The sequence below is a fragment of the Pongo abelii genome, chromosome 7 (assembly GCF_028885655.2).
Source record: "Pongo abelii isolate AG06213 chromosome 7, NHGRI_mPonAbe1-v2.0_pri, whole genome shotgun sequence".
NCBI classification, from domain to species: domain Eukaryota; kingdom Metazoa; phylum Chordata; class Mammalia; order Primates; family Hominidae; genus Pongo; species Pongo abelii.
In genome coordinates this window covers 125,541,016-125,563,410 of record NC_071992.2, presented here as the reverse complement: position 1 = coordinate 125,563,410, position 22,395 = coordinate 125,541,016, and the positions used below count along the sequence as shown (strand labels likewise).

The window sequence follows — 22,395 nt, the reverse complement described above, 5'->3', positions numbered from 1 at the left end:
TCATGCTGTCTTGCATCTGGAGTTCCTGTGAGTGTCATGGGCATCTGAAAGGATTTTCTAACTTTACACTACTGTCTGCTCCCACTTCCTGAGATTTGGATGAAGGTACCATGCCAAATGGGGAAAGGCTAGAGTGCTGGGAAGGCCCTGCTCCTGTAAGTGGAAAACTCATCTTCAGATCATGCTTATTCCTTCTTTCCTCAACAATTATAGTTTTATCCTTCCATTATTACTTGTCTAAATGCATTTACCGCTAAAGACTATATCCATGAAACAGTTTAGGACAACAAGGCTTTTGGATCAGGGATCCTCAAATTTCAGCATGCACAAGAATCACCTAGGAGCTTGCTTTAAACAGAAAGTGTTGAGTCTTACCCTATAAAATGTCAAACAGTAGGTCTGAATATTTGCTGAATGAATGAAAGCACATAGCGGGGACTATCGGTAACCAACACAGAAAGAGCAGCGCTCACTGGGTATCATTGCCAATCTGAATAAAATGCTCCTTTAACATATTTGTGACATGTTTTATCAAAGAATTATAATTACAGAGTAAATGTGAATCTTTCAACACAATTATATATCTATTTGGTTAAAAAGCATCCACTTACCAAAGTGAGTGTAGGAAAGGCTGTCATTAAGAATGAGAATTTTATGATCATGCAGGATTTTAGCGATACGTCTTGTTTCTGTCTGGTGGAAATCATAGCTTGTGGTTGTTATCACAATCTCTTCTCCCTCCTTAGAAAAATTCAAGTGCCAAACTTAAGAACAATTTTAAGAATAGGTTTATATTTCTTGATATTATTATTAAATCATTCAAATTTAATTTATATCTCATTGGCAATTATGGCATTATCAGAAAGAATGAACAGTACATTGAAGTCTCTAAAAGTATATATGCTTGTGTTTGATATTAAGAATTATACATTTTGAATTATCTGAGCATTTTCTTAACTTTAATTCAGCCATTTAGTAAAATCACAGCAATATACCTTTTTTAAAAAAGCAAAGACATCAAAGCAAACATACTCACATTTTTATTAAAAACTGCTCAGGACAATATTATTAAGAGTTGAATTTTTTCCCTAGTTTTTTGTTTGTTTGTTTAGTACAATTAACTATCACTTGTTATTCCTGAAAGGCAGAAAAGCCTGAGGAAAGTTAAAGGGCAAGGCTGAGTCCTAGAACTTCGTATATTGAGCTTCTCCTTGTCATCCAAATCTCTGCTCGGATGTACCCTTGACAAAGACCATCTCTGGAATATTCAATGTTATCTGCTACTCTTTGTCATGGCCGTCTCTATCACACTACCTGTTTTATTTCCTTCATTATGCACATTATTTGAAATTAATAGATATTTATTTGTTCATTTACTATCTGACTCTCCCACTCCAATGGAAGTTCCATGATAGCTTGGACAAATTTCTTCACCACTAAATCCCCAATGCCTAGAAAAGTGTGTGACACTTGGTTAAATATTACTCTGACACAAAATTTGCAGACAGTATTAATTGGATAAATAATAGGGATATCAAAATCACTTAATTACTCTCCTTAAAAAGTAATCATACCAGAACTATCACAAATAAAAACATATTGTAAATAGATGATAATACTTCTCAATAAACCCTCTTTCTATTTACCAATTATAAACTACACTAAGAGAGCAAACCCATATGTTTTGATGATTTGCATTGATTTGCTCAAACTAAGGCTCTCTTTATTCTGTGAGTCTAAAGCTTGTTCTCACCAGAAAGGAACTGGCTGAGATCTGAGAGCCTGGAGATGAAATCCATCCATTTCTCTAATTTTTCTTGGCATTAAAAAATGTATTTGTAAAACATGTGGACTCTATGGCTTGTGCACAGTTTATGAGCACAGTAGAGATGAGAATTGCTACCATTTATACTTTATTAAAATATCTCATTTAACACAGGCAGTATTTGGATGTCATTGGGTGTCAGAATTTGTTTTCTTTTCAAATTCTTAACATGTAAAATCATAAATTAGAAGTGAAGAGGTAACCAAGATAATAAAATATATTTTAAATAATTCCATTTTCTGTTTTGCAAGAATTTAGAATAAATAATTTTATCCAAAATGTCCATATTTTTCTTTTATGACTAATATACATTGGTATAAAATATGACTAATATGACTAATATATTATGTATATACATTTTAATGACATATATTACATATATTAGCTTGTATATACATAATATATATTAGTCATATATTGTATGACTAATCTATAGTCATTTATGTCATAAAATATATATACATAATATATAGTCACAAAATATATATAAATACAATATACATACATATGTATATATGCACACACACACAATGTTCTCTATTTATTTTAAAGGACCATTGAAGTCACAATTTTTAAATGCCTCCTATTGGATACATTTTTGCAAGCTTATTGCAAAATACACATTTTTCATCTGGTTAATCACATGAGAAAATGAATGCCCATGAGAGTAGAATAGAAACTTTTTTCAGCTGACCCACTGGGTATATTCATTTTCCATTACATAATTGTCTACCTGCCAATCCACAGCATCCATCAGAGACAGGACTTTAGAACCTGCAAGTGCAGTTTCTGAGAGCTTAGTTTTATATATTGAATGTGGAATTCCATGAAGATCCAGCTCACCAAACACCCCTAAAGAAGAAAAGCACATTCCTACTTATTCACCACATAGTACTGAGTTAGGTGCTGGTATAAAATGAAAATGTTCATTGATATATTTTATTATGTGATTAAACATTTCAGAATGAAAGGAATGAATTGGTGCTCTCTGCTTGGAACCATGTAAGAAGACGTTGACCCTTTAACCCACTTCCGGAAATCTGGCTCATAGACATTAAAGCCAGTATACAAGAGTACATGAATGAAGATGCTTACCACAGCAATATTTAGAAACATAAGGAAACTGAAATTAATCCAAATATACATCAATAGGAAAAGGATGGAATAAAGTTTAATATACTAATACTGTAGAATAATAGGCTATAAAAAAGAGTTTTATCTGTAAGTTTTGATCAGGAAAGATTTTCATAATATGTTCACTGAGAAAAGAAAATTGCATTATAATATACTTAGTTTGACCATGTTTTATGAAAGGAACAATACTATCACCACAAATCAGTATATGTAATATGAATGTAGGCATAGATTAAAAACACAGGAAAACACACAAAAAAATTTTAACTAATGCTAGTGTCCTTAAAAGAGAATTAGAAAGATGTGTATTCTTCACAGATATGTTTTCTTGATATTGTTCCATGCTAAAGAGCTTCTGCACAGCAAAAGAAACTACCATCAGAGTGAACAGGCAACCTACAAGATGGGAGAAAATTTTTGCAATCTACTCATCTGACAAAGGGCTAATATCCAGAATCTACAATGAACTCAAACAAATTTACAAGAAAAAAACAAACAACCCCATCAAAAAGTGGGCCAAGGACATGAACAGACACTTCTCAAAAGAAGACATTTATGCAGCCAAAAAACACATGAAAAAATGCTCACCATCACTGGCCATCAGAGAAATGCAAATCAAAAGCACAATGAGATACCATCTCACACCAGTTAGAATGGCAATCATTAAAAAGTCAGGAAACAACAGGTGCTGGAGAGGATGTGGAGAAATAGGAACACTTTTACACTGTTGGTGGGACTGTAAACTAGTTCAACCATTGTGGAAGTCAGTGTGGCGATTCCTCAAGGATCTAGAACTAGAAATTCCATTTGACCCAGCCATCCCATTACTGGGTATATACCCAAAGGACTATAAATCATGCTCCTATAAAGACACATGCACACGTATGTTTATTGCAGCATTATTCACAATAGCAAAGACTTGGAACCAACCCAAATGTCCAACAATGATAGACTGGATTAAGAAAATGTGGCACATATACACCATGGAATACTATGCAGCCATAAAAAATGATGAGTTCATGTCCTTTGTAGGGACATGGATGAAATTGGAAATCATCATTCTCAGTAAACTATCGCAAGGACAAAAAACCAAACACCACATGTTCTCACTTATAGGTGGGAACTGAACAATAAGAACACATGGACACAGGAAGGGGAACATCACACACCGGGGCCTGTTGTGGGGTGGAGGGAAGGGGGAGGGATAGCATTTGGAGATATACCTAATGTAAATGATGAGTTACTGGGGGCAGCACACCAACATGGCACATGTATACATATGTAACTAACCTGCACGTTGTGTACCCTGCATGTACCCTAAAACTTAAAGTATAATAAAAATAAAATAAAATAAAATAAAAAATAAAGTGTTACTTTTGAAATAAAAAACACATAAATTTTTTTTTAAGATTGAATTTGTCTGCCTCAGGACATTTGTGAATGGTGAGCTAATTCAATCTCAAGCAATTGTTTAGCCCCTTATTTACTTGGTGTCAGTTTTAGAAATTTTACAGTAAAACAATGGTAGCACATGCTTGTATGTGTCTCCTAAATAAATATGCAATACCATTCATAAAAGCAGTTCTTAATTCTGACCAGGTTAAACTCTTTCAAGCCATTTGCTTTCTGAGCTCAAATAAGAATATCCACAGTATACCAATGCAACTGGGAAATTAAATCTCAGCAATAGCTGTGATTGGGTAATTGATTGCAGAGTCAACTGATCCACAGATTATTTGTTAATACTATAAATGGAATAATTGTGTAGGAAAGTCACCCTTTAAGGAAAGGTACCAAAATGTGAAACGTAGTATTGCTTACATAAGGAAAACTGTATGAAGAAAACCAGATTGGAAAAAATAATGTACATACAAAGAGATTTGTTAATATTAGTTTTGTAATAAATTACATTTTGGTTTAAAATATACACATTTATATCTGTTTTTACCTGGTGAAATGTGATGTGATTTAATTCTAAAATCTCTGCTACTTCTATAACCCTTTACAATAAATAAATTTCTATAAAAACTTCTGATACTTTTGTATCAGAAGTACTTATTATGATAAAGTATTTATCATTATGAACTGATATGTACTTTGGTGCCATATATTTTAAAGTAGATTCTAAAAACAGATGTGACACTTTTGGTATCTGTAGACACACACCTAAGACCTTTGCCCCTTGATTTGGTCCTTCTGGAAGAGCCCAGTCTAGTGTAGTATGATTTCCTCTAAGAACAATCTTTAAGTCTCCTTTAAAAGGGTTATCTTCCCAGCCACCGATTAATCTACCTCCCTGAAATGAAGCAGAAAATTGTTAATACTTAAAAATTTACCAGGAAAAAAAGTCCACCCATAAAAAATGAATTAAGGAGTCACTGGAAGCATCCCCTAGTAAAAAGGAATGAGTTTTGTTATATAAAGAACAGCATTATAACTGGAAGTGACTTTAATTTCACTTTTGGATAAGCAGTTTAAATGATTTTTCGATGGTCAAATTCAATATCTACTTACTGACAGAACTAGACCTAAAACTGAGATTTCATAAGACCTAAACTAGTGGTGTTTGAACAGACCATAATGTATTTGAAAGTAATATCCTATATGTAAAATATACTCTTCACGCTTACACCCAAGCTATGCCATTTATGAGCCATCATTGTTAATACTAATAGTTAATAGCTATCATTAAATGCTTGCTGTTTCCATCAGGCATAATGTGTAAGGCTTCACACATATTATATCATTTAACCTTTCTTTACACCAAATTCATGAATTAGTATTATTATCCTTATTTCGCAGGTGAGAAAACTAATGGTGAAAGAGGTCAAATAACTTACCCATGGTTACCCAACTAAAAAATAATAAGGTAAAATTCAGTTGTAATTTTAATTTACCTTAAAGCCATATGTCTAATCAAAATACAATGCACTTTTAAAATATTAATAACCAAGTTTCTGGACTTTATTGCTTTCCTCAAAGAAATAATAATAATGCTAACTACTTATTATTTTAATGCTGCTTAATAGCTTTTTGGCTAAGCGATTCTTTTTCATGAACAATATTAAAAGACTGACAGGACAATCGAGCTGATTAAGCTGGTACAGGTTCAAGACCATCCGGGGTTTACAAGGAATGTGGGGATTGTTCCGAATAACTGTAACATTTTGATTTATTTTCTCTTGCTTTCATAATTCCATCTATGTCCCTTTGGTTTTTTTTTTTAAATACTGTTTGTTGTATTTAAAGAACAAAAGGCTTAAATTCTTTTACTTTTTTCAGAACTCCTAGGACTCTTTGTTGGAACAAGCTGTTGGTTTAGCCTGACCTCATAATGACATAGATATTCTATACAGAATTGAAACTGGGCTAACTGCAGACTCAAGAATCCCATATAACTACTCCTAAGAAATGTTTAGTCCATAATTTAAAGGAGAACAGAAATACATTGGACTTACCCGAGATTCGCATTTAATGGGCTAGAGCCAGTTGTGTTTTTATTCACACCAATTGAATATGCTTCCTTCTTATTATTTGAGTAAATATACATTTTAGAATTAGATTAATAAAGATATAAACTACAAGGCCCTCACTCTTACCTGCAGTGATATGTAGGTAGCATTCAAAACAACTTCTCTGTAAGAAGATTCTGCAGCTCCTACATTGTATTTATCTTCCAGTTCTAGAACCCCCCAAATAATGAGTCTTTCCATTGATGGCATATCTATGTCAGCTACAATCCATGTTCCTATAAAACAATATTTTAAGAAATATAACATAATCCATAAACTACAACTTATAGCAAAACATTGACAAGCTTATCAGTGAGTCCTAGTTTTGAGTAAGTTTATGACATGTCTTTTCATATAATACCTGATTCCTATCTCTCCCAGAAAATCTGCTCTTGTTAATTAATGGTCAGGTTTAAATCCACAGAAACCCCAGAAGGCTAGGTTTAGTATCCAGGATGCATTAATAGAGTCCACTTCTCCACACTTGCTCTTTCCCCAAGGTGTGCTGATAAAACTGTGACATCTACCCTGCCATAGTGTTAATATTACATAAAACAAACATTTTTATTCATTTGTGTTTATGCATTTACGTTCAGGTATAATCACATTTGCCCCTGGGTGAGGTACAGTATAATTATTTTCTCGTGATGATTGCCAAAAAGAATCATTTGACCATAAACTGAAAAGAGAAGAGAAATACTTCCATGAATTACTACTTGTTGTTATATACTCTAATTTTGTCTAAAATGTAAACCATTCCATTTCCCCATAAGATTTTACATAGTAGAGAAGAAAAAAGAAATGCACGCTTTGTCCTTTTAAAGACCCTTGACCCATGGTGCTGTTTCATGGGGAGTAGGGGTAGAGGATATAGTTGGCTAGATTCTGTGAAGAAAGGGGTAGAAGGATGGTCTCTGAGTTGAAAAGGATGTACCAATGCCATTAAGCCCCTGGGTTGGGATGGGGCTGGCAGGTCTGTATCCAAAGTGAAGGCTAGGTTAAATTGAAATAATTTCATAAAGTGCATGGGAGGACAAACGGTCTTCAGTTTTCATCACTATGCCTTCTAGAAAATACCTTTTAATGCAAATTTTTATGAAGGATATTATTATAAAATTGGTGATATTTTCCCACTGGAAAATATTCACAATCATAGCCCTTCATTCTTATTCATACCATCACTCACTATCAATAATCATGTTATGCATTCCCCTTCTTATTTCCCATTGTTACGATCAACAAAGCCCTCTTAAACTAAGCATTAAGTTATATAGCTTGAGCCTTCTGTTCTAATCCTGAGGTAGCACTTCAGGGTCAAGATTCTGTTTTGTCTTGTATTATTCATAGCTAGTTGAATAATACAAATTAACCAATCCAATTATAACTATTTCCAGTGATGAAAATTCATACCGTGGGAAGAAAGAAAAACTATACCATGGCATATACATGTAGTTTATCATAGTTTACCTTTATCACATTCTGGCCTAGAGCAATCTAAATCTGTTACAGTAGTCATAATAAATGTTAATTAAATATTTAATAATTATATCTACCTCAGAATGCACAAGGGCCTTGATGATTGTCTCTCCATTCTGTGACATGCTACACCCTTTCTATGTCAGGGCACTTGCACAAGTTGCTCCCTAGGTCTCTCCCACCCTTCATGCAGTGAGCTCTTCCTCATCCTTTGGGTTGCGGTTGGAATAACCCCTCCCTGAGGGTGTTCCTAACCACCCCACCCAAAGGCTGTCCCTGCCATATTGCTCTCTGTCCCAGCCCCATATCCATTTTTTTATAACATTTATCACAACTCACACTTACGTACTTTATCTTCTGTTTACTTTTTTGTTTGTTTATTTGCTTGTTTTGTCATCTCTTTGGATTGAATATGAGTGTGATGAGATCAGAGATCACATCTATGTTGTTTATAATTGAATCCAAAACGCCTGGCACATAGTGGATACTCAGTAAATTTTTTTTAGTGGTTGAATGAATATATAAACAAATTCAATTTTTGTTCTTTTGTACAATAACCACTACAGTATCTATTTACTTTGAAATGTAATTTATCTAATAATTATCATTGAGTTGTACTTGTTACACAGTAGTGGGCTATTCAGTGCCCACTAAATGTTAGTTTTTAGCATTATCATCATGTTTTGTCAGTAGTATTGTCCATAAGGGATGCAAATATACATCAAATCAGGATCATGCCTTTCAGGGTCTTAAAGACTAATACTGAATGTGCTAGTACCATCATGTCCAGTAATACTCTAATACAAGGTAGAAAGTGATGCTTCACAAGAAATAAAGGTAAAGAGCTACATAAGTTACAAAGATAGAAATATCGTTTTTAACTAGAAGAATTAAAATATATTTGAAAGAAAATTAACTAAGTTCTATTATGAGATTTGACCACGATGGTTATTTTAGAGACAGCACCTGCTAAGAAAGCAGTGGATTCACGAGGAGACTTAGTATCTGGTGCTGTACTGGATATGCCATCAGTGAGCTCTGTGATCTCAGGTAATGCACCTATGTTCACTGGGTGTCAGCTTTCTCGTCTATATAATAAGGGAGTTGGGCCAGGTCTAATAATCTAAATCTAACATTCTGCAACTATGAGGTTACCAGTAACTTTCACACATAATTTTTGTAAGACTTTTTCATTTTCTCACGAAGGTTTTTGTAAGGCTCAAGCAAAGCAGTGAATGTGAAAGTACTTTGTAACCTACAAGACATTGTGCAGGAGTAAAGCATTGTTATTTCACCCAGGAGTGACATGTGAAAAGGATTATGTTAAGAGATACTGAAGGGTATCAACTACAAAAGGCCTATGTACTTATACGTGGCTGGTCGCTTCTTGGGAATTGGTTTTCTTGATGGGGGATGTACAGGAAAGCAATCCTGGAGAATACAACAGTAAGCTTGGAAATTAATAACAACGTCTTTCACATCAGGATCCAGGTTCCCAGAAATGAGCTGACTCTGATGAAGGTCATTTCTTCCTGACACTGAAAGTGAAGTAAAAGTGGGTTAAATGAACATAGTGACCAAAGTACTTGAATGTAAACAAAATTATGGCATGTTGGAAAATGTTCTTTTAGGTAGTAACTTGAATTATAATTCATATGTATGGAAGAAGTATGGAGAAATTCTGATAATGTGTGTATTATAAAGACATACACAGTCAAAATATCTTGATAAAAATGAATGCTTTAGAATTTAATTAAAACTTATTCTTAAATATTTTAATTTTCCAAATAATTAAATAATAAAAATGGAAACAAAATATATGCCAGTTTCCATTGTATTCATTTTCTCTAAGCCCATGAAATAAAACTGTCAAGGTGTAAGCATGCTGGTGTCACCCTCAACATAAAATGAAAGTTCTTAATTCAACTCAAAACCTTTTCAAGAATAAATTTTGTCTCCAGTTTTTCCATTCAGCATTTATTGGATCCTGTATATATTAAGCCCTGCACAACACATTTGCTTATTAAGCAATTTTTCTCATCTTTTAGACAAAGCATTAGATAAAATATCATTTCTGCCTAATGACACATACCCAAGTAATATAGAGTACTAGTGTTTGCTTCAAGGTGCCAGTCTCCATTCTTGCTAGTATTCCAATTCAATGGATTTGAGGAACCATTCCTCATATCAATAATATTAAACATATCAGGATTTTGAGTGAAGTTATGTGATATAATTACATAGTCTTCTTCCTATAAAAGTTTATAGAAAAATGTGACTTGTATGTTAATATTCTTCATATAACACATTAATTTTAATGACATACAATTAGCCCCTATATTATGTTAAGATTTAAAAGTTTTGGCTTTAGTTTGTTTTTTGTCTTGAATTTCTATTTTGTTTATTAACATCTTACATGTCTATGACAATAATGCTAGTTCTGTCACTAAGGCAATGAAAGGATCTCTCTCTCTCTCCTGTGTGTGTGTATGTATATATAAATACATATACATTAAGTATACACATGTAGAGTATATATATATGCATACACATATGTGATGTGTGTATGTGTGTATATATGCATATATTTAGAAAATATTTTATTTTAAAAATTGACAGATAAAATTGTAGACAATATTTTATTTCTATAATGTTTAAAAATATTTAAAACAATGCTGCACAAACGTGTAGTATAAGTGGAAGAACATGTATAAGATGGAAAACATCCAATTCAGGATACTGGCTACCATTAGAGGTGGAGAATGGGGAATAAGATGAGAGTAAATAATACAGAAGGCTTCTACTTTATCTACCATATTTTACTTTTTTTATAAATTAGAAAGTAAATATTCACAGAATGTTAGATTTAGATAGAGTTAGGTAGTGGTTTTTTGTTGTTGTTGTTGCTGTTGTTGTTGTTTTTTGAGATGGAGTCACCCTCTGTTGCCCAGGCTGGAGTGCAGTGGGGCAATCATGGTTCACTGCAACCTCTGCCTCTTGGGTTGAAGTGATTCTCCTGCCCCAGTCTCCCCAAGTAGCTGGGACTACAGGTGCCCACCACCACATCCGGCTAATTTTTTTTTTTTTGGTATTTTTAACAGAGACGAGGTTTCACCATGTTGCCCAGGCTGGTCTCAAACTCTTGACCTCAGGTATGTTTAATATATTTCATGATATAAAAAATAAAATCCTTAACTGCTGGTCCCTGAGATACCATAAACTCTCAGTAAAGGTACGTTATTATCATGGTAATAATGACAGGGGAATAAGCTTAGTACTACAGCAATGTGGCAGAAAGATTGCTTACTTCTGATTCTCAAATGAGATTTTTTTGGCTTACTTCTTAGATTCAGAGTGGTTCATAAAGAATGTGCAGGATTTCAATAGCTCAATTTGTGATGAAAGGTCCCTGTGGCCTGACAATGTGTGTGAGTAAGTATGAGGATGTAGGCTGTGTTTGGATAATACACAATTATAATCATTAGAAGATAAATATTTTTACCTTAAATCCATAGAATGTTGATGTATATGAAATGTTGGTTATGTGATCCACATCTTTAAAATACCAGTTAATGTGATTTGCATTTGGAATCAGAGCCATCCATCCAGACATATGAGTCAGTCGTTTCTTCTGAAATGGAATAATGCTTGTGCCTATAGGAGAACATAGAACAAGCAAATAATAGTAATCTCTACCTCTGATAAACTCCTCCTTTTGTAAACAAGTGCAAATGTTAGTTTAGTTTGGTTGGTTTAGCAAATGTTGGTTTAGCAAATATTGGTTTAATCTATGAAAGTCTTTAAAAAGATTAATATGGCATTTCATTACTTATGTTCTAAATGTCTTCATTTGACTGAAGAACTGAAATGATTAATATTACATTCAACTAGATAGTAAAATGCTTTCAAACCTGGAATTTTGAATTGAGATGGAGCCTTTATTCCTAAGTGAAAAATACACTTGAAACATCGTGAAATTACAACTGCTAAAACGAAAGTGCCTAAATATATTAATATAATTATTTAAAGGTTACTGATCTAAACATAATTTCATTTTTATTCTTTAAGAACTTAGTTATTCGGAATCCTTGATGTAGAATATATAAAAACATAAGCTCTGATTCTTTATTAGAGTTTCCTATATCTGCTGAGCTAATTAAAATCTGTACAACACATATTAATTTTTACTAGTAAATAATTTTGTTTGACTTTAATGGTGTTTTGATTTAGAGTTCTTAAAGAACAAGGCTACAACTAGACCTATAACTTAACACTGATGAAGATATATACATTTTAGGAATACAAACCTTGAACCTGAACTACCTGTTATAGGAAAAACTATATAACTTAGTAATGCTTTGGTCACAAGAGAGTGCCTGATAACTTTAATAGAAGATTTGAAAAGTTCTCTTACAATATAAAGGAAAGGTCTTTCATTAATTGCCTCTATTTTTCTCCCCCTTCCTTTACTTTTCATCTCAGATTGGATTTTATATTAAATTAACAACCTCTTATTTAAAAAATTTAGGAGGAAGAAGCTAGAAGCCAGATTATAAAATAATCTGTCTAAAATAAGGCCCAACAAAATTCCAATACCATGAGAGAACAAATTCATGAATTTCTATGCTTTATGAGTTAGTACTAATTTTAAAAGATTCATGACCAGAGACACCAAAAACTTTCACTACCAGAAAATCCTGTAAAGTATGAAAAGAACTGTGACTAGCTGGATTATTGTTCAGCAAATATCCACTCCTCTCTTCTCCTTGAGGGCAAAGTAGACTTCCCTGCTTCATTGATCTTGGCCAATGGGACATTAGTGGAACTGACACTAGTAAATACTTGAAAACTGCTTGCTCAGTGAGGCTTGACTTCTTAAGCCTCTATCTTCACAAAGAGAAGAGCCTCCCCCAGGTAACTGCTCTCCTTTTGCCTGACACCTGGAACGAGTAAATGTTGAGTTACCTGAGCTCAGCCCTTGGTGAGAAGCAAAGCCTTATATTGAAGCAGAGCCTTCCAGCAGAGCCCAGCCTAGATCAATCAAACTAGCCCTTGGACACCTAAGAATAAATGATTGTAGGCTTAAGCTATTGAGTTTTGAGATAGTCTGTTGTGAAGCAATGGTTAAAATAAAAGAGCTGATTAAAATCATCCAAAACCTCTAGAATTTGCTCCTAGATTTGCAGAACTCAATTCCACTGAATTGAGTTCTTTTCTTTCTTTTTCTTTTCTTTTTTTTTTTTTTTTTTCTTGAGATGGAATCTCTATCTGTCACCCAGGCTGGAGTCCAGTGGTATGATTTCGGCTCACTGCAAACTCTGCCTCCTGGATTCAAGCAATTCTCCTGCCTCAACCTCCCGAGTAGCTGGGATCACAGGCATGTGCCACCACACCTGGCTAATTTTTCTGGTAGTTTTAGTAGAGACAGGGTTTCACCATGTTGGCCAGGCTGGTTTCAAACTCCTGACCTCAAGTGATCTGCCCACCTTTGCCTCCCAAAGGGCTAGGATTACAGGCATAAGCCACCACACCCAGCCTCCACTGAAGTTTTCTGATGCTTGGGATTGCATTTTAACCTGACATTTCTTAATAATTCAGTTTCATAAGTGAAACAAATTTCCATTTTTCTAAGTTGTGTTTTTCCTAATTTTTTAAGCTGCACTCATTTCAAGTATTTTGGTTTTAAGTGTCTTGGACTGAAATATAAGCTCTTTGAAGTTGATATTTTCTAAAAATAGGATCATTAAGAGTTAGTGTCTCAAATTAATTTGCCATCTGGTATAACTTTATACATATATTTACATAAAGATATACCATCATGCATGAGATGCTTTGATAAAGATATATAAAGACATATGTAAAATTATAGCAAACCCTTACTTCCCACTAATCTAGTAAACTTTTTAAACTTTTGTTTCACTCAGCATACATATACAATCAGGACAAGTTATCTTTTTCTGTTTTTAATTTTTAGAAGTAAATAATTTTATTTGACTTTAATGGAGATCAAAGTAGCCAAATGTACTTTACTATACAGTTGATTTTTTTTTTCACACACAGAAGTAAAATGCCTAGCATAGTGTTTTCTCTAATTTGCAATCTGGTCTGAGTATTGCAACTAATTCCACTTAATTCAACACTTGCTGAGTAGTTACTATTTGCAATGTTCTGTGTCGAGCCTTGTGGCATCAGAAAGATAAGTTTGTAGATCTTGCCCTCTAGGTATTCACAGTTTAGCAACTCAATAAAAAATCTTAATTCTCGAATGGAATAGACCAAAGGGTGCAGAGAAACTTGACAAGAAAGCTATAATGTTATAAATTCAGAAATACCAGATTCCCTGAATCAAAAAATCAGAATATAAACAAATAAGCAAACAAAAAAGCTCCTTTCTAAAATCCTCACCACCACTAAAAATTACCACAAAAAGAAAGCTTAGAGATTTGAAAGCTTAGATATTTGAATATTAGTGCTTAAAAATTAATAGTTAAAGGAATATATACTTTATTTTTTTTTACATTTAACCTAATTTTATTCATGCTTGCCTTGGGATGGGGAATAGATCATTCAGTAAAAACATACAGTAAAAACAAAATGTCTTATCATGTACAACTTTTAAACTACAGTAATGTTGTACCTTAATTACTTCCATGCACATGGAAGTAAAAAGAAGTCTAACATTCTTTTTTTAAAAAAAAAAAAAACACAATTAAGACTTCTAGGAGCATTTTATAATAAAGTAATTCCTAATTAATTTTTCTTTGTAGATCAAGCACCTCCAAAATACAAATTCCTATACACAGTGAGCACGTTACTTAAAATGAACACTTAAGTAAATTAAGTATGTGGACAGCCTTAGGATAAGCTGACATTATAGATTCAGCTAGGTAGGCAACAAACCATAGTGCGAAATGGAAAAAGTGTATTTGCAAATAAATTTTTAAAACTAAGTTAATTTTTATAATTAAATACAGAAGATATACTAATTTGCTAAAATAAATAAGATGTGAGTATTAACACTTCACTATAAAGAATGCATACCAGAACATTTATAAACAGTGAATGAGTTTTTATTATTATTATTATTATTATTATTATTATACTTTAGGTTTTATGGTGAATGAGTTTTATTAAGAATAGTTTACTACAACAAAGGCTGGCTAAATAGAAGTGCATTTTGTGAAGCACTATGGGTGGTATATGTTTTGCCACATACTCTTGTTACCTTGAGGTAGATAACACACGTGTACCAAATAGGGCATTCATTTTCAGTTGCTGCTGGTATCATGTGTTTTAAGAAATGTGTACAGTATGAAAACCTTGAAAATACTCATGAATGAAAAATGTCTTAAAAAATAGCTATTTTCATGCAATTATGTACAGTCTCACTGTGTAAATTTCAAGGCAAGGTTTGTTTCCTGTAAAACAGATCATTGTTCTATGAGAGAATGTTCTTTACTTGTCTTTGTGCATTTCTTTTCTCCTCCTGTGTTGCACTATTTTTCTCTAGTCTTTATTTTTGTGTGTAAATGACATGCCAGTTAAAATGAAAACGATCTCACATGTAGAAAAAGAAAGTCTGGATTTTAAAAAACAAGAACTCATAAAACCCTTACTAGATGACACCATCTGATTCAAGTAAAAAATGACTTAAACACTAGTAATAAAAAAAGACGAAACACATTTCATGAAGAATACAAAGATAAATGTCTGCTGAGTGTTTTAGTTTAGATGTTTCAGATGCTGCTGTACGTTTGATGAGGAATTTGAGGAGAAGATTTCATAGCAGAAGGTGTTAATGTGGCCTGTATTGACTTAAGTGGTGACCCAACTGGACTGTGAAACTGCGGGATGCCTATGGACTCGAGCTGCTTGTTAAAGAGGAACTCCCCAGTGTTGTTCAGAAATCCTTCCTCATTTCTCTCTCCCCAAGCTTCCCATCCTCTACTGGCTCAGTTTCTAGCATTTCAGGATCTTCTTTCCTGATAAAGAACTTGTCCAAGTAACTAGTGTAAGTGTTTTCATTTTCAACTTGTTCATCCTTCCTTACCTCACAAAACTGATTTATGAAAAAACAGTCCTCCCTACCACTCAGAAACTGGCTGTCCCAAGAAGATTGGTACAAGGCTTCTAATTGAACCAGATTTGCCATTCCTTTTTCCTGTTTTTCTTGGCTTACTGACTTTGATATCAAACTTTTCAATTCTAGTTGGGACACTGAGCTATTTAAGTCATTTAATTTATCAACAACATCAGTAGGCTCATGCTGGGAACTAAGCTGAATAGTTCCTGCAATAAAGGAATCAAAATCAAATCCCTGCTTCTTTTCCCTTTCTTTTCCAGCCAGTTGTTGTGATGCTTCCTCTAGCGCTATCTGGGCTTTAACCAATCCATTCCTTTCACATTTTGATTTGCCTTTCTTATCAGATTTTTCTTTGCTTTGTTCTCTCCAATTGGAAAGTTCTATAATAAGCTTGGGTTCATAGTAATGGTTAACTTCACTCTCTCTCCAAACTAAGTTATCTAAATATGATGATGACCTCATTTTGCAGTTACAAGTATGGCTACACTTCAGATCACAGTATTTGTTTTCATGATGATCTGAGTATTGCCAACAAGGCTCAGTAGAGTAACTGGTATCAAAAGCAGAATCCTCCAGATACTTTTCCCGATCTCCATCCAAATATTTTCGGGGATCAACTTGTAAGGAATATATACTTTATTATGTTGTATATTTAAAACAATTTACTTAGGAAGGTTGCACATCTCTGTGTTTCTGTAAAAGTGTATCTTAAATCATGTTTTAATAAAGTACTAATGTTCAGTTTACTCACAGGTATGCCATAAAGTATATAAAAGGATGATTAAATAAGAAACTATTCTATGATACAGTAATGGGAAATACTAAAATATCACTTCATTAGATAAAATAATTTCATTTGCTTTTGATGTTTTGGTTACCTTTTGTTTCAGTTTTTATTTGGAAGAAACATTCATAGATGTTTTGTTTAAAATATTTTATTGTACCACAGACTTTAAAAGTTTAAGTAACATCATTCCATTCTGGACATCTATTTATCAGAAGAAAAGCAATGGTTTCTGGGTTTATGTTATTAAGGCACTGTGACAGTGGGTATAGCTATTACTCAGATAGCAGGTACAAGACCCTTTTAATTTGCAGGGGAAAAAAACCTAGAAGAAATGTTTTAAAATTAAATGTAATAACTTATATTATCATAATGAATGATGGAAGTGGTGCTGCAAACTTATATTTTCTCCTGTAGACCCAATTTTCACCCTTCTCTACCCTGTTCCTTTGCCTTCTAGCTTCTGGTTGGGTTTGGACAGTAAGAAACACAGTAAAGAGAAGAGATGGAAGGAGAAAGTTGAAAGAGAGGTATTTATTGCCCTGATTCTCACCTTTAGGGAATGTAGGGGGATCTTGGTGGGCTCTTGTATCTCTCAACCAAGGGGCATAGCTTCTTTCAGGCAGCCTTCTTCATACAGCGCTGTCTCTGAGTCCATGTAACTGTTTCTTCCCTTCATCTTTTCAGGGCCAGTAATGGTAATAGAATTTTCCCTTACTAGCCCTTTGAAGAGTTCTATGGTGGCTGTTCTCTCAATGCCAGAAACGCTGGTAGGGGATGGTGCCATGGGATTGGGTTTTTTGATCCCAGTAGGAATAATGGAATCTAAAAGTGGCAGGAGTCAGTGCTTAACCATTAGATATAAAGGTATGTTTAATTAGCACAATAGTCACTGGGCAGAGGAATCAGAGTGTTCTGACCTGCAGGAATCTGTGATAGCTGATTGATTGATCTTGAGATTCCAAAGATTAAATAGATGAGTAGCATATTAAGGTGACATTTGGTTTGCATATAGGAAGAAAACTAACAGAAGTCTTAGATGACAGAAATCTAACTCAAATTACCTAGGTAGCAATTCACTGCTTCTTACCTATTTTCTAGATCCAAGCCAATTCAAAAACCAAAAGCCCCACCACTGAGTGAAAGAGATATGTGGCCGATTATACTAAGGAAAGAAAAATAACCAGACCTTCCATATTATTAGATCCTGGCTCTAAACTGATGCTAATAATCTTCGAAGTCACCAATGCCAACATGCTAACATGGCCCACCAGCCAGAATTGGGGCTTATCAAGGGCAAGTGATGGATGAGTCTTCACTTAGTCTCACAGTGAGACCAGTAGGGTCATGGGTACATATTATGGTTATTTCTCCAGTTCCAGAATGTACAGTGGAAACAGACATACAAAATCTGGTTTGAGTATTTGCAATATGGTCCGAGTATTGCAACTAATTCCATTTAATTCAACACTTGCTGAGTACTTACTATTTACAATGTTCTGTGATGAGTCTTATGGTGTCAGAAAGGTAAGTTTGTAGATATTGCCCTGTAGGTATTCACAGTTTAGTAACTAAATAAAAAATCTTAATTCTTAAAGGGCACAGAGAGACTTAACAAGAAAGCTATTATGTCATAAATGCAGAAATACCTGCCTTCCTGAATCATATATAAAATCTAAAAGACTGGCTCCATTTGAAACAAGGGCAGAAGTTGAAATTCTTCTAAGAAATATCTTAATAAGAGAAGCTGACAACGTGGAGTGTAATAACAAAATTCCAGCATGTCCTGATGGATTTGACATAAGTAATTTTAGCAGCTGTCATGTGGCTGGTATAATTATGCTAAACACTTTCAACTCTTAATTGGTTTATATTGAGATACATGGTTTAAAATTTTTAAATGGCAAGTCTCTACTTTGTAAATATCATTAAATGGGGGAAATTCAACAATGCTGATAGCATTTTAAAGTAACATGAAAGTATTTGCAATACTGATGAGAAATGGTAAATATTGATACTATAAGAGAAAAATAAGTGCACTTGGATTTTGTTATTAAACTTTTTCTATACTTATGATTCCTTATTATGTGTTTAGAACTTGATGATTACAGTTTTCCATATTGCTGTCAAGAAGCTGCATCATTTATATTTACCCAGAAAATGTAAAAAACCATATTTGATGATGATATAAAGATTTTGTTTAGCAAATCTTTGATTCATCAATGTTTTTTCCATTTTTCAGAATCTGCAGTCCCTCAGAACAGTGTATATTGTGAGAGTGGATTCATTATAGATATTTTAACCAATAATTTCTAGAGAGATGATGGATGGAATGATAAAGAGATAGAGATACAGATCTGAGCCAGTCAGGGTAGGTTAGGTCAGGTAGAGTGAGACTAGGCAGACTTAATAACTGAAGAATTCCCACACTGGTTCCCCAACTAATGGAGTAGGGTCAAATATAGTAGGAGGAACTATGTGGATACTCTATAGGAACCATTTTGCCACCTCCTTAATCAAATAAAAGCAAGTTTAAATCCTTGAGTTGGGGCGGGGGGCGGGGGAAGGGGGGCGGGGCGGGGGCGGAATGCAGAGATTAGTGCCATGATTGAAGATTTAAGAAATGTGAGATTCAGGATTTTCACCACATCCCCATTTAGTTAGCTTGCTTGTTTGGCTGGTGCAAATGCCAGATGGATTATGAACAATGACAGTAAATTAATGCAACATAATCAGGTAATGATGTCAAGCATATCTGGTGTTCCAGGTATTGTACCTTTACCGGAACAAATCAGTAAATCCACAATCCCTGGCACCTGGTAGGCAGCTATTAACCTAGTAAATGCTCCCCCATCCCATCTCAATCAGCAAGGACAATCAAAAACATTTGCTTTGAGTGGCAGGAACACTGGTACATTTTTACTTGCTCCAAGGGCTGTGCCAACGCTCCCTCTCTCTGTCATAATATTGTCTGGAGGTTTCTTGATCAGCAGAATATTTTGCTAGCCTCTGCATTTATAAAATGCTTCTCAAACACCTACTTCAAGAGTATTATTTGTTTCCTGCTTGGACTCTAATGTAAATATTATACTTTTTGCAATGTCTGAACAACCAAGTAACAATGCAAGAAGATGATGACAAAAGTTTAGGAAGATATATTTCAATTAGTTGTTTAAACTAATATATTCCACTTACCAAAAGAGTCTGAAAGAACCACATCCTTTTCAAGCAGAGATACTGGAGTAGGCTGGTTGAACGCTTAACGGTGAAAGCTGACTGAAGCATCACAGACTGATCCAGGGAACTCAATGCTCCACTCAGCTTCCTGAGTACAATGAGAAGGGTCTAGCAATGAGCTGTGTGGAATGACGGTATGTCCTTTGTGCCCTGGGAAACAAACAAACAAAATATGTTTTTTATTTCACATTAAGAAACACAAAAAAGGTCTACAATATACAGAATTGTGACCCATAGTACCACTAATACTGTCTAAAGGTCTGGCTAACTTTGTTTGTTTGTTTGTTTGTTTGCATGGAGCAAGAGGATCTCATACAGAAGCTTTGCAGTGGCTCTTTGGTTAGGAATGTTATTGTGGATTTAGCTGAAACACAGGGTCTGAAGCACCCATGAGAGTCAAAGTTGGACATAGGAAGTGGGATGAGTAGCCTATTCAAGGACACAGAGGATTTAAATCCAGGTGTTATGACCATAAAGCCTTTACTCGAAACTGGTAGACTACCAATTGACATTAAAAACCTAAACTGAATTAAGTAAATCAATAAACATTACACAAAGCTTTTTATATCAAAAGCATCCAAACATTCTCCTTCTTTAAAGTTAAGATTATACTTGAAACAGAAGTTAACAACTGTGGTTGAAAACTCAACTTTTGCGTTTGAATTTTGAGATGAATCTTCTCTCATCCTTCAGAGTCTTTCAAAAGTAAATCATTACTGTCTATAGGTTTACCTGTCGATTGACTCACAAAGTATGAGGCACATATCCTTGCTATCTTATTTAGACAGATTTTTTATCATTTACAATTTGTAAAGATGCTAAATTCTAGAAATCATGAATATTTATGAAATATTGAAAATGTGACATACTCTGAACTTGAAATGCTAAAAAAATTTAACCTACAATGTATATGGAATTTTGTTCTTTTGGTATTCTTCGAATAAATTACAAATTTAGGATTTAGATTGGAATAAAAGGGTTCACAGCAGGTTTGTGACTTATTTCTTCTCTTAAAAGTATTTTCACAAGGATAGATACAGTCTGTCTATATTGCTTTTGTAAATAAGCCTGCAATTTATATGTTTCTGGAGCATGACTGGCTGGAAAATTAGGGTAGTGATGTAAGCAGTTTCTTATCTGTGCAATTAACTGAGTATAAAATGGAGGACTTCTAAAACTGAAATGATTTCCTTTTGTGATCAATGTTTCCATGAATATTGCCCAAAATTTTTTGTTAATTTAAAATCAATGTGCCAATGCAGGAGAAAAAGGACATATTTGGAGGCTCCCTCTGACAGACTGGGGCTCTTCCAGAAAAGAATGTCTCATCTGTGCCTGGTGCTTGCCTCTATCGTTTAAATTATTAGTAAAGTTTGCTATTGGGTAAGATCTGTAATGCACCTAAGTCTGCTTTAACAATTCAACTCCGTGCTAACACAAATATATTTCCAATGGATTTTTATCACAGATTAAAAAATAACATTACCTGTAAGTGAGCCATCAACATCAATCATTACCATTTCATGTTCCCAGCGAAAGCCAGCCTTGTTTGGTGTGTGAGAATACTGGATGTCAACAAACTTTGCACTCCAACCCCCACATCTGTCATTACAAACTCCAGAGATGGATGTCACTCCCAAAGCTACACAGTTGGGACGGTCAAAGTTCATAAAGTGCACAGAAGAGACAGTCAAGCCTTCACTAAATGGGAGAACCAGGCCTTTTGCTGTGCAAAATGCAGACCCCATTCCCAGTTCATCAAGATGGCCAACTATTTTGGCATTTTTAATCACCGCTCCATTGGTTTCACCCCACCCTCCAACATAAGGAGCCAAGATCATCTTAGTCTCAATTCCAGCCTCATAGTTATTCACCATCACAAAGTTATGGAACTGAAGGGCACCTCCATTGACCCATTCAGCTCCTTTTTGACAATTCCAAGTAGTAAGTGATTTAAATATTGCAGGCGCAGGCACTGTAGATGTACAAGATCCCGTTTGCATGGGGAAATATTCCTCAAAGATCCACATTCCAAACCAACCTTGAGAATGGACAGTATTGTTAAAAAATTCGCCAAGGGGAACTCTTTTTTGACAAATGTTTCTGTCATAGGATGGCCCATCAGGGTGGTTGTTCATCCGGTACCAAAAGCCAAAGTGAGTGCCACCAGCAACAGCATTGTGTCGTATGGTATTGTTTGGGTTGGTGACCCAAAATGCAGCCAGTGTCACATCATCATTCAGAAGACTGGTACTTTGCTGTACAAATACTGCCAAGTTATACTGGAGGATATTGCCATGTTCAATACCGTCTTCTATAAAAAATGCTCCTCCTTTAATATCTA

At 34.3% G+C, this 22,395-nt stretch overlaps 1 protein-coding gene and 1 pseudogene across 1 annotated transcript in view; both read right to left on the bottom strand.

Moving 5' to 3' along the window:
* PKHD1L1 (PKHD1 like 1) overlaps positions 1-22,395 on the bottom strand; it is a 168,846-nt gene that overhangs the window by 41,773 nt on the left and 104,678 nt on the right. The window contains 10 exon segments of the mRNA XM_063726390.1: positions 612-741; positions 2,559-2,677; positions 5,126-5,255; positions 6,559-6,707; positions 7,062-7,150; positions 9,314-9,485; positions 10,040-10,199; positions 11,450-11,601; positions 20,010-20,201; positions 21,538-22,395. Coding sequence (XP_063582460.1) covers positions 612-741; positions 2,559-2,677; positions 5,126-5,255; positions 6,559-6,707; positions 7,062-7,150; positions 9,314-9,485; positions 10,040-10,199; positions 11,450-11,601; positions 20,010-20,201; positions 21,538-22,395 — 2,151 coding nt within the window.
* On the bottom strand, positions 15,636-17,601 carry LOC134761883 (mitogen-activated protein kinase 6-like; annotated as a pseudogene).